This window comes from Talpa occidentalis, unplaced genomic scaffold (genome assembly GCF_014898055.3).
Source record: "Talpa occidentalis isolate TD23 unplaced genomic scaffold, MPIMG_talOcc4v2.1 talOcc4.1800, whole genome shotgun sequence".
Lineage (NCBI taxonomy): Eukaryota > Metazoa > Chordata > Mammalia > Eulipotyphla > Talpidae > Talpa > Talpa occidentalis.
Genome location: NW_023601853.1, coordinates 4,472 through 16,456, shown reverse-complemented (window position 1 = coordinate 16,456; position 11,985 = coordinate 4,472). Strand labels below are relative to the sequence as shown.

Here is an 11,985-nt window from a genome sequence, read left to right as displayed (position 1 = left end):
CTGCCCACTCCTGTGTCCGCGCCCTAGGGAAGACGGCGCTGCTCCACGCCCTGGCCAGCAGCGACGGGGTGCAGATCCACAACACCGAGAATATCCGGCTCTTACTGGAAGGAGGTGAGGCTGGTCTCCACCTCCACCCCGCCCACAGGGCAGCAGGCTGTCCCCAGGCCTCACCCCTTCTCACCACGCTGAACTTTTTGCGGGCTCCCCTCACCCCTGAAACACTGACTTCTGCGCGCGTTTGGGGCCTTTTCCCACCTTCTGTTTCCCTGCTGGCTCTTCTAGGGGCCGACGTCAAGGCTACCACCAAGGACGGGGACACCGTGTTCACGTGCATCATCTTCCTGCTGGGGGAGACTGTGGGAGGGGACCAAGAGGAGGCCCAGATGATAAACCGCTTTTGCTTCCAAGTGACGCAGCTGCTGCTGGCCCACGGGGCCGACCCGAGTGAATGCCCAGCCCACGAGTCCCTCACCCACATCTGCCTCAAGAGCTTTAAGCTGCATTTCCCTCTGCTGTGCTTCCTGCTGGAGTCCGGGGCTGCCTACAATTGTTCCCTCCACGGTGCGTCCTGCTGGTCTGGCTTCCACATCATTTTCGAGAGGCTGTGTTCCCACCCGGGCTGCGCCGAGGACGAGAGCCATGTGGAGCTGCTGCGCAAAGCTGAGACCATCCTGGACCTCATGGTAACCAACTCCCACAAGCTCCAGCTGCCAGAAAACTTCGACATCCATCCCGTGGGCAGCCTGGCTGCAAAGATCCAGGCCCTTCACTGCTCCCTGAGGCAGCTGGAGAGCTATCCCCCGCCCCTCAAGCACCTGTGTCGCGTTTACATCCGGCTCTACCTTCAGCCGTGGCCTGTGGACACCAAGGTCAAAGCCCTGCCTCTGCCCGACAGGCTGAAGTGGTACCTCCTCAGTGAGCATAGCAGCGCCGTCGAAGACGAGGTCTGAAGGCCCCAGGCGGAAGGGAGCAGGGTCTGGGCAGCTGTCAGCCTGTGGGTGCTGCCTTAGGGCAAGTCCTTTCATCTGGAAACCTCTGGGTCCTCTGCTGCATGTTGGCTGGAGATGGGAGATAGGACTTGGTGCTTAGTGAGGCGGCAGGCGAGCCTGGCAGCTGCGTCATTCCAGTGGAGGAGGCGTGTTCAGTCTTCCAGGGAGATATTCTCCACACCCCTACCCTCCCCCACATCTCAACTACATAGATTTAGGCCAGGGTTTTTACCCTCTTAATTTGAGGGGTGCTGGGCATTTAGAGGGAGGGCCTCTCCAAGCCCAGGTCCTCCCGAGCACAGACCGGCCTGCCCTGCCTGGGAAAAGGACCGAGGCAGAAGCCAGCCAGGGGCCCAGGCAGGCCTTGGGGGTGCGACCCAGCCAGGGCCCCGACCTCTCTTCACTCAAGTTTCTGCCCTTAGGAAAGTGCCCGGGTGGTGGGTGTTGAGGCCAAGCCACCTGTGCCCTGGCAGCGGTTCTGCTTGTGCCAAACCCGGGCCCTTCGGGCACACGCCCTCTAGGGAATCAATCATGAGTGCATGACGGGACAGGCTTTTCCAAGAGTCTGGTCGTGTGAGGCACCGATGGAGAAAGCGGCCCCCTGTGAGCCCTCACAGCCCCGAGTGACGCTGGTCACATGAATGTGTGGATGTCCCCGAGGATCAGCTGGAGTGGCCTGATGAGATATTTATATTACAGAATTAAACTGAGTTTCCTCTCAGTCCTTGTGCGTCATCTCCCCGTCCCCTCCCCAGTTCTGGGTGAAGGCGCCTCATGGTGGGCACAAGGAGATGCGGCCTCTGGGGGAAACAAGTTGGCAAGTAGCAAGACTCTGGGCTCAGTAAAGAAAAGCACCGTCCAGGACTGGCAAGGCCTTTACAGTACAGGAGTCACCCCTTTTATTTCTGCCTGGAAATGCCCCCCAAGGAGGAGCCAAAAGGCACAGCCCACAGCTAGGCTTTAGACCTCTCCCCACGCGAGGCTGCCGCTGCGAGCTCGTTAAGGGCACCAGGGCCCCATCACAAGATGGAGCTCGGGACAGAGCTTCCCCAGCAGCTGCTCTACACGGCAGGCGGCAGCAGCCCCGGCCTCTGCCCAGCTCCTCCCTGCAGGTACAGTCCTCTACAAGCAAGTTCGGGGTTCTGTCCCCCTTAAGGCAGCGGGGCCTGTGGCTGGGAGGCCAGGAATCTGCTGCTGGTGGGAATCACCACTTAAGAGTCCCCCAGAACATGGGGCCCCAGAGCCCTCGGCGGCCTGCCCGCCCAGTCCCCTGATGCCCCCTGAAGTGTCTGCAGAGCGGGCGGCAGACCGGTCTACTCGGTGACCTTGCCACCCCGCACCCCTGGTGTGGGGGCTCAGGATCTCACTGCTGACCCCACCCCGCGCAGGTTCCTGGTCTCTCCTGGCAGCCCCTCATCTCAGGGCCAAGCTGTAGACGTGGTAGATTTCCTCAGGGAGGTTCTCTTGCCGCTCCTGGGCGAGGAGGCTGAGGCCAGCGTTGTGGATGATCCTGTGGACCACCTCGAGGTCCCGGCACACGCTGCTGTCCACGTCGTCCAGGATCACGCCCTCCTGGGCCATGTTGTCCTTGATAACTATGATGCCATTGGGGCGCAGGCCCAGCTTGCAGCGCCGCAGGAACTCGGCCAGGTGCTGATCGGTCAGGTGGCCTGCGGGAGGCAGGGCGTCACTCGGGGCGGAGGCTGGGTGTTTAACACACGGCCCCGCGGGCGCACTACAGCTGCCAAACCTAGTTTCATAGGAGGCTGCTGGCCCAAGGGTCACCTCCCCAGCGCAGACCCAGGGTGCGGCTGGATTTTACCCCTGGGTGTCTACCCCACACCCACCCTCCCAGCCTGGCTCGGCGAGCACCAAAAGGTCCTTCCCACAGGAAAACTCCAGGCAGCCTTTTGGGGGCCACAAAATACAGGGCCAGACCCAGCGGGTCCCCAGTAGATTTGTGCTGCCGCCCAGGAGGGAAGCGCGCCCCGCCAGGTAGCGGTCAGGATGGCGGGTACGCGGGGGGCACACGGGGGCCCAAACACAGGGACAGCCGAGGCTGCACGGTCCCGCTCAGGGTAAAACCCTTATAGAAACTCTTCCGCATTCTTGAAATGTAACTTATTAGTCAGTTAAAATTTTTCAACAAAAAACTAACCCCCCCTTTTGTAGTATTTGTAGGCAAATGGTAAATCAATAAAAATTACACTAAAAGTAATTAATGCTAAAAATAAGGCAGTAAATGAAGATCTAGGAACCCACCTAACGTGAGCACTGATCAAAACTGGTTAAAAACACACGGTGAAAACACCCCAGTGGGTCACAGCCAGTGCTGAGTCTCCCAGTCGTGGGGAGCAGGTGAGGATACCCCAGTGCCCGCCTGTGGCAGGAGCCCCAACCCCCGGCTGTGCGGGAGGCAGTGGGGCACACCTATCACCCACTGGATCCAGATGACGTCGTAGGAGCTGGGCTCCGGGCTGAAGTCCTGGAGGCCGCAGCAGAAGTAGTTCCTCACCCTCTTGCCCTCCTCGCCCAGGTAGGTCCTGGCTTTGACCAGAAAGTCCTCAGTCACATCCACCATGTCCACCACGCCGAAGAGGGGCAGGAGCAGCCGCTTGGTGATCCTCCCGATGCCGGCGCCACAGTCCAGGGCACAGGAAGTGCCCGTCTTGTTGGGGCCATCCTACGAAGCAGAAGCCAGAGCCATCAGGAAGGTGGGAAGGTTGGAAAAAGCCTGTCACTGCAGGGGGCCACCCCTCCTGCATCCCAGAAGCCCTCAGAGCGAGACACAGGCTGGGGGCTGGCACTTTGTGGGGCACTGACGGGTGTGAGCACTGCACTGTCTTTCTCTGGGCTGCACGTTTCTAGAACGAAAGCCAGCCTCCGTATCCAGGTGAGAACGGGGTGAAGGACATTCATCTCTCCTGAGACCCCAGGAGGAGAATGAAAGAATTCAAGCCGAGAGAACGGAGGGGGCAATCGTGAGCCCAGGACTCGAAAGGCAGGGCGAGATGGGAAGTGGGTGGAGGAGCATGGCAGAGAGGGAAGCGGTGGCCTTGAGGACGGCCATGGGAGGGACAGGAGGCAGCGGGCCCCACGAGGCTCCAGCCACGGAGATGCCAGCCTGGGACATGGGGGGGGCGGGGGGCGTGCGTGACTAGAAGCCGGCCCGGGCAGAGCAGCCGACACCCACGGCCCCAGCGCCCATAGCCACGGCAGCACAGTGCAGGCTTCGCCCTGGCACAACCAAACAGTTTGCAGGGAGACGCTTGATTCTGGCACCCAGACGACCCCCCTGCCCCCAACAGCCGAGAGCTCTGTCTGGTAAGCTGAAGCCAAGTCCTGAGTCTGCCGCCGCTCTACCCCGCCCGCTCGAGGCCCCGCAGCCGACACAGGGACCCCGACGCGCCTGCAGCAGCCCCAGTAAAAGGCGGGGCAGGCAGGGCCGCCGCCTCTCTTCCTGGAGAGCACACCAGACCGGCCTACCCTCAAAAACCTCTGCAGGAACTTCCGGGAGCTGCTGATGTCGATGCCGGAGATGTGGCCGTACCCCCCGAGCATGCCGTCCACCGTGGGCGGGACCTCCTTCCAGTACGTCTTGGCCTTGGAGTAGAATTGCTTCTCGTCTTCTATCACCTCGCTCGTCATGCCGTCTGCGGCCGCGGGTCTGCCCCAGCACCAGCCTCAGCAGCGGCGCCTCTGGACAAGACAAGCAGCTCGTCAGTCCGGCGGGGTCCCCCTCACCTCGCTTCGCTGCTCACACCATCCTGCCCTAGGCAGAAGGCCCAGCGTCCCCAGGTCTGCCCCTCCCGCTGGCTGGCGCTGTCTGCCTGCACTGGGCCATCTTGCAAAGCTACCTTCGCATCAGAGAAGGGGGCCCGAGTGCCGCTGCGCCTCCTTTCCTCACTCACCGGATGGCTTCTGGCCCCCGCACAGAGAACCCCCATCTACACCGAAGAGAAGGAAAGCAAAGGAAGCGGCCTCCTCCAGTGGCCATCCCGGCGGATCTTGTGGGGGCGGCGGGAACAGACAACGCGCCCTGGGGGGTCCGGCCGTTTGCTAAGGAGCAGCTTAGCGCCGTGCAGGGCCAGGGAGACAGCGGACAGAACAGCTACCGACCCGCAGCCCCCAGAGTCGTGGCGGCAGAGCAGTCACCCAGAGGGACCTGACTCGGCTGGGATGTCAGGGAAGGCGGCCCAGGGGGCCAGCCTAGCACCCCGAGGTGGGAAGCTGGCTCCACGGAGAGGACCCACTGGAGCCGGCGGCTGGCAAGTCAAGGTACTGGGGCCACACTCCGCTGCTCAGGCTGCACCCGCAGAGCAGCGAGCTTGCACCCGTCCAGGTGAAGCAGGGAAGTTCAGGAGGGGTACGAGTGACAGCGACAGGCTCTCGCCAGAAGGGCGCAGGGGGATTCCACAGCCACAGCCTGGGCCCAGGCGGCAGAACCAAGGCCACCGCGTCGGTCCGTGCGGGCTCACGCCGGGAGGGCCAGAGGAGCGCGCGCCATGGGACGTGAGGCTGTAGGGCTACAGGCCCTGCCCCGGCAGGAGGGAAAGATGGAGCCAGCTAAGCGCCAGGCGAGACCGTGAGACCCTCGCGGAGTCAGAAGTGCTGTGGCAACTCAGAGGCTGGAGGGGGCAGTTGGGCTGCGGCCTGGACGCCAGGACTGCGCTGGCCGAGTGGGGAGTGTGGGGCGTGGCAGAGGCAGACTCACAGGACATGCGAGCACCCTGGGATCTCGGCCGGGCTGGCCGCTCTGGGACAGGGAGAAGCCGCAGGATGGGAGTGAGGATGGCCAGCGCGGCCGGCCAGGACATGCTAGGGGAGTTTCTAAAGAGCAGGGGTGTCAGGGGCCACCCTAGAAGACAGGACCAGTAGCAGCTCACGCTCTGTCCCCTGCACCCATAAGCCCCTTTCACTTGGTGCTGGCTGGTCCCACCAGGGCCCCTACGAGAGGAGGGGCCGCTGCCCCAGAAGCAAAGCGCCTCACCAAGGTCAAGAGGCCCACGCACCTGCTGAGCCCTTACCTGACAGCTCTCCCCACACGCGGCGCAGTCTCACCCTAAGGTGTGGGCCTGTGGGTCACCTCCTTAGAGAGGCCTCCCCACCAGCCTGCCCGGAGCCGTCCTCACCCGATCCGAGCGCATGCCCCGCTGCCATCAGGACAAGGCTTTCCGTCAGACACTAATTTACTTGGCGCCCACTGCCACTGGAATGGGAGCTGGGGAGGCAGGACCTGGCCTGTTCGCCACTGTCCCTGGCACCCAGCCCGAGTCCCTCAGCGATGGGTGACAGCTCCCAGCCCTCCAGAAAAGCGGCACCTGTCTGCGCCCCACCACTCATCCACAGGGTTGCAGGAAGCCCCCGACCCCCGAAAGAGACTCAGTTCCCATAAGCAACACGAACCCCCTAAGACCAGGGAACGCCTGAAGCGTATCCAGAGAAGTGATGGGAGAATAGTGAAGGACAAGCAGAGGCCTGCAATGCCCGTTTACACTCTAAGGAGAGACGGGGGACAAAACATGAGGAAGTTGGGGAAGTTTCACCAGCTGCACTTGCTACTAGCCCCCAGTGTATGACTATTTTCAGAAGGAATCTTCCAGAAGCAGCAGGCCCACACACCAGCCAAACTCAAAAAGGCTCCTGATGAGGTCAGGGTCGGCCTCTCCAAAGCCCAGCCTGGCTGCTTAGACAGAAAGGGGGCCCTCCCTTCTCGCCGTCCCTCGTGGCCACTGGCTCCTCTTCTGGACATGGGCGGTCCTCCCAGACAAGGTCATCTGGTGTGTTCGGAGAGACCCGGAGAGAGCCATCAGCACCCACCTGCCACCAGTTTCCAGCTCTTCACTGTGACTGTGTCCCCACCTTTGGCAGCAGCCCTCAAGGTGCCCAGATCCCTCCTCGGTCTCAAAACAGCTTGCAGACGGCCGCCTCCCCTCTCTGCCACCTTGCAGATGAGTCCCAGTTACTGCTGCAGGAGAGAAGCCCCTGACACACCAGGCTGGGGGGGCCCTGGTTCTAAGAACTGCACCCACACCGATCACTGCAATGTCCTCCGCAGCGCCCCGGCACTGGAAGCTGTACTGGAAAGAGGTAGCCCACTGCTTACGAGAATGCACTCCCCTCTAGCCTTGAAGTTCAAGGTAAGCAAAAGGTGGAAACCTGCCATGCCCCAAAATGCTGGCTGTGGAAGGGCGGACGTCACAACAGCTCCCCCTGGGCCTGTCACCAGGTAAGCATGGGGTGCCTACACGAGTCGGTTCAGAAAGGGGTAAGGACCCAGGCCAAGTGGACAGCCTGGCCCCTACCAACAGGCACCACAGCAACCAGGTGACATTCCTGCTCAGACTGGAGCCTCCTGCCCCTCAGGCTCAGCAAGCAGGGGGCTTGGTAGCAGAACCAGAGCTCCCGGAGAGAATGATGGCGTCCAGAGACTCCTCACTGCCTTCCTCTCGCCTCCCGCACAACACAGAGCATTCAACAAAAGTTCACTTCTGTCTAGATGGAGGGAAAAATCTGGGGCCAACCCTGACTTTGCTGCACAGGCTCTGTCTACCAGCCTTTCACCCCAGAATGTACACTTCCAGGGGCCATCACTTTGCATACCATCAGCCCAGGACCTGAGAGAGGGGGGTGTTCACTAACCGGTTGGTGAATGAGTCGAGGAACAGGCTTTGTGGCGTGATAGCCCTTTTCCACTTTCAGGAAAATCCTCAAAAATCCAACCATTCAAAACTGGTAACACTGGAGGCCATTACTGACAATGCTTTTGCTCCACCAAATGCCCATACCACGATTCCTATAAAGTCAAGGCCTGAATAATCTAATTTACAAGAATTCCACTTACAGGTGGTTCTAGGAACAAGCCAGGGGAGGCACATCTAGGCCAGCAAATGACAAGTACAGCTTTGACATTTGTTTCAACACCAGGTTTATTTTATTTTTTTTTTTTTTTTTTTCACTTTTAAAAAAATTTTTATTTTTTTATTTTTTACATCATTGTTTATTTTTAAACAATATTTGCTTCCCCCACCCCCTCAGGGACATGCTCTTTTTTTTTTTTTTTTTTTTTTTTTATAAATTTTATTGTTATATTCCCCATACAATTGCAGCCCCCCATTCTGACCCCAATCCCTCCCCTCCCGCCCCCGCCCCCCTAAAAGTGTCTCTGGTTTCATAGTTTTTTGTTGATTTTGATTTTCACTTTCTTATAGTTATTCATTTCCTGGTCCCTTATTTAAGTTTTCTAGATTCCTGCTATGAGTGAGACCATCCGGTATTTTTCTTTTTCTTTTTGGCTTATTTCGCTGAGCATGATCCCTTCCAGCGCCATCCATGTTGCTGCAAATTGCATGTGTTTATCTTTTTTGAATGCTGAGTAATATTCCATGGTGTACATGTACCACATCTTCTTGATCCAGTCATCTATTTTTGGGCATTTGGGTTGTTTCCAAAGCTTAGCTATTGTAAACAGTGCTGCTATAAACATAGGGGTGCAGGTGCTCTTTGGAATTGATGTTTCTGTGTCCTTTGGGTAAATACCTAGGAGTGGAATTGCTGGATCATATGGAAGCTCTATGTTTAGTAGGTCCAGAAATCTCCACACAGCTCTCCACAGTGGTTGGACCAGTTTGCACTCCCACCAACAGTGCAGAAGAGTTCCTTTTTCTCCACACCCTCGCCAGCATTTGTTGTTGCTAGTTTTTTTAATATGTGCCATTCTCACTGGTGTAAGATGGTATCTCATGGTAGTTTTGATTTGCATTTCCCTGATGGCAAGTGATGTTGAACATTTTTTCATATGCCTGTTGGCCATTTGCATTTCCTCTTCAGAGAAGTTTCTTTTTAGCTCTTCTGCCCATTTTTTGACTGGATTATTTTCTTTGTTGTTGCTGAGTCTCATCAGCTCTTTGCAGATTTTTGTGATCAGTCCTTTATCATTAGTGTTGGGTGCAAAAATGTTCTCCCAGTTGGTGGGGTTTCTCTTTGTTTTTGTTATTGTCTCTTTTGCTGTGCAGAAGCTCTTTAATTTGATGTAGTCCCAGCTGTTTATCTTTGCCTTCACTATCACTGCTTTGGGTGATGTGTCTGTAAAGATGTCTTTGATGTGCAGATCACGTAGTGTTTCGCCTATATTTCCTTCTATATATTTTATGGTTTCAGGTCTTATGTCTAGTTCTTTAATCCATTTTGAGTTGATTTTTGTGTATGGTGTGAGGTAGTGGTCAAGCTTCATTCTTTTGCATGTAGCGACCCAGTTTTCCCAGCACCATTTATTGAACAAACTTTCTTTGCTCCAATGCATAGTCTTTGCTCCTTTGTCAAAGATTAGTTGACCATAAATCTGTGGATTTATTTCTGGATTTTCTATTCTATTCCATTGGTCTGTATGTCTGTTCTTGTTCCAATACCAAGCAGTTTTGATGATTATGGCTTTGTAGTATAGCTTGAAGTCTGGGAGTGTAATGCCTCCATTCCCTTCTTTTTTTTTCAGGAGAGCTTTGGCTATTCGGGGTTTTTTGTGATTCCATATGAATTTCATCAATAATTGTTCTATTTCTTTGAAGAATGACATTGAAATTTTGATTGGAATAGCATTGAATCTGTATATTGCTTTTGGAAGGATGGCCATTTTAATAATGTTTATTCTTCCAATCCACGAGCAGGGGATGTCTCTCCATTTCTTTGTGTCTTCTTCTATTTCTTTTAACAGTGTTTTATAGTTTTCTTTGTATAGGTCCTTTATCTCTTTTGTTAGATTTATTCCCAAATATTTGATTTTTTTTGTTTCAATAACAAAAGGGATGGTTTTTTTGATTTCTTCTTCTTCAGATTTATTGTTTGTGTATAGGAAGGCTACTGACTTTTGCGTGTTGATTTTGTATCCTGCCACTTTACTGAACTGATTGATGAGTTGAATTAGCTTTTCTGTGGAGTTTTTGGGGTTCTCTATGTATAATATCATATCGTCTGCAAATAGTGATGGTTTGACTTCTTCTTTTCCTATTTGGATTCCTTGGATGTCTTTCTCTTGTCTTATTGCCCTAACACCAGGTTTATTAATAAATGTGACTCCTGGGCCCTGTCTCTACTGTGTGCCCTCCCCGGTGTCCAGACCGGAGTGGGCAGGAAGTACTGAGGAGTCCCAGGGAACAGCGAGCTGTCCGCCAAGCAGCAGGCAGCCCTGTCCCTGCTTCAGATCCCAGGGAGGAGCTACTGGCCCTGGCCGGGGAAGGGCATGGACACCACCTGGCTGTGCACTCTCGCCCAGTGCAGAGTAGGGCAAACCTCTGCTCCTCAGCCTGCAGGATGTCTGTGCATCCCTCATGGTCTCTCCAAGGTATTTAGGGCAACACCTGGGCAACGCCCCCACTACCTTTTCTCTCCCAGGATTCCTAGAAGAGAGAGTTATCTGAACTCTCACCATCAGCTCATCCTTCTTTTTTGCCAGTTCAAGGGTCTGCCTCCTCCCTCAGGCAGCCTGCTGGGCAGGGCCTGTCTCCCTGCATCTGTGTGGACGGCAGTTGGACACAGGAAAATAGCAGGGTACTCTGTGGAAAAGGGGAGGGAGGGAGGAAGACCAAAATAGGGGAAATGCTTTAAAACCAAAGCTCTGATAGATCAGATGAGCCAGGGCTGTGACGGCACAGGTCAGACACTGGACACCAGTCAAGAAAGCTCATGTATCTATAAAATGGGCAGAGTGACAGGTTGCGATGACCCAATGAGGACATGACAAGCGTGTAGTGAGTCTGTCAGTGCAGGTGCCTATTAGCCCCAGGCTTAGAAACCTGTCAAATGAGTCTCATTGACTCTGCCAACTGTGAAGAACAAGTGTAAATTGTAGAGTGCTGGACACACGGGAGGGGTTATTACTGTTAAGCTGGGTACTCAATCTAGGGGACCCAACCCGCCTGTGAACAGCAGGGAGGGGCGTGAGCTTCCCATCCATGTGAGCACACAATCACCGCACGTGCTGCCGAGACACACTGTGGCCGACCGATGGCTTCCGGTGTCCAGCAAAGCACCTCACAGGTACCCCCCACCCTTCCAGTCCCAGCCGACAGAAAAAGCACTCCACCAAAGGTGTGTGCCTGAAAACACACCAAGCCAGGAACAGAGTAAGCAGGAGACCCAGACTTAGCCCAGCCGAGGCCTTCGTTCGCCCTAAAGCTGGTCCCCTCCGACCGGCGGGACCACCTGCTACCCTGCCCACCCCAGCGTCGGGGCGTCTGGCACCAGCTGCTGCTATTTCTGGTGGGCACCGAGAGCGACACCGGGGCCCCCGGAGGCCCCCGGGGGCGGCGGCCACGCCCGGGCTGCGGGGTGTGACTGCCTCTGGCCACAGCTGACCTTGGCTCCGCGGGCTCCGGGCGACGAGCCGTCTCGAGAGCGGCCCGTGTCCGGCCCCCACGCCACGGGCAGCCCCGCGCGCGGCGCCGGCTGAGCGAGTCACGGGATCTGCGGAGTGGGCCCTGCTTACTTCGGGGACCCGCTGGGGGAGCGAGGCTCGGACAGGGGCCCGCGGGGCCCGCGCCGGCCTGAGGGCGAGCCCCGCCGACCCCGCCGTCCTCTCCCCGCGCCGCCCGGCGCCGGCCCGCGGACCCGCCGCGCGCCCGGTCACGTGCAGAGCGAGCCGCGGGCGCCGAGGCAGTTGGGGCCCGGCCTCCCTCTCCCGGCGGCCGCCGCCCCCCGCTCCGCCTCGCGCTACTCACAACGGCGGGAGCTCCCGGCACCCGGGGAGCGAGGACCGGGGAGGGCGGGAGGGCGGCCGCGGCGACGAGCCCTGCCCGCCGGCCGTTCCTCCCGGCAGCGCCAGACGCGACACCTGGCGGCGCGCGCGGCCTTTGTCCGCCCGCGTCACTTCCGGGCGCCGGGGGCGGGGCCTCGCGTGGCTCCACCCCGGATCGCTTGCCCCGCCCCCTGCGCGCCCGCCCCGGCTAGACTCTGGGCCCTCCGGGATTTAAAGGGGCTGCAGCGCCGGACCTTGTGCCCG

The 11,985-nt window shown here is 57.6% G+C and overlaps 2 protein-coding genes across 2 annotated transcripts; one reads left to right on the top strand and one right to left on the bottom strand.

Annotated features, from left to right (window-relative positions):
• Nucleotides 1-8: 8 nt before the first annotated feature.
• LOC119250918 (ankyrin repeat and SOCS box protein 6-like) lies at nt 9-2,225 on the top strand (the record flags this gene model as incomplete). Its single annotated transcript, XM_037518481.2, has 2 exons — nt 9-114; nt 286-2,225. Coding segments are annotated over 2 exons (774 nt in total), but the record flags the coding sequence as incomplete, so codon positions are not given.
• A 107-nt stretch (nt 2,226-2,332) lies between these two features.
• Nucleotides 2,333-11,747, bottom strand: LOC119250917 (N-terminal Xaa-Pro-Lys N-methyltransferase 1). The gene is made up of 4 exons (XM_037518479.2): nt 11,705-11,747; nt 4,479-4,689; nt 3,423-3,675; nt 2,333-2,662 (listed from the first exon to the last, which is right to left on the bottom strand). Exons 2-4 carry the CDS (start codon nt 4,638-4,640, stop codon nt 2,406-2,408), a joined length of 672 nt encoding a protein of 223 aa, XP_037374376.1. The 5' UTR covers nt 4,641-4,689; nt 11,705-11,747; the 3' UTR covers nt 2,333-2,405.
• Nucleotides 11,748-11,985: the final 238 nt, after the last annotated feature.

Excerpts from the sequence above, each read along its gene's own strand:
- LOC119250917 (XM_037518479.2), bottom strand. The coding sequence starts at position 4,640 with ATGACGAGCGAGGTGATAGAAGACGAGAAGCAATTCTACTCCAAGGCC. Across the intron at positions 3,676-4,478 it reads TCCTGCAGAGGTTTTTGAGG|GATGGCCCCAACAAGACGGG; the intron begins GTAGGCCGGTCT and ends TCTGCTTCGTAG. Across the intron at positions 2,663-3,422 it reads CTGGATCCAGTGGGTGATAG|GCCACCTGACCGATCAGCAC; the intron begins GTGTGCCCCACT and ends TGCCTCCCGCAG.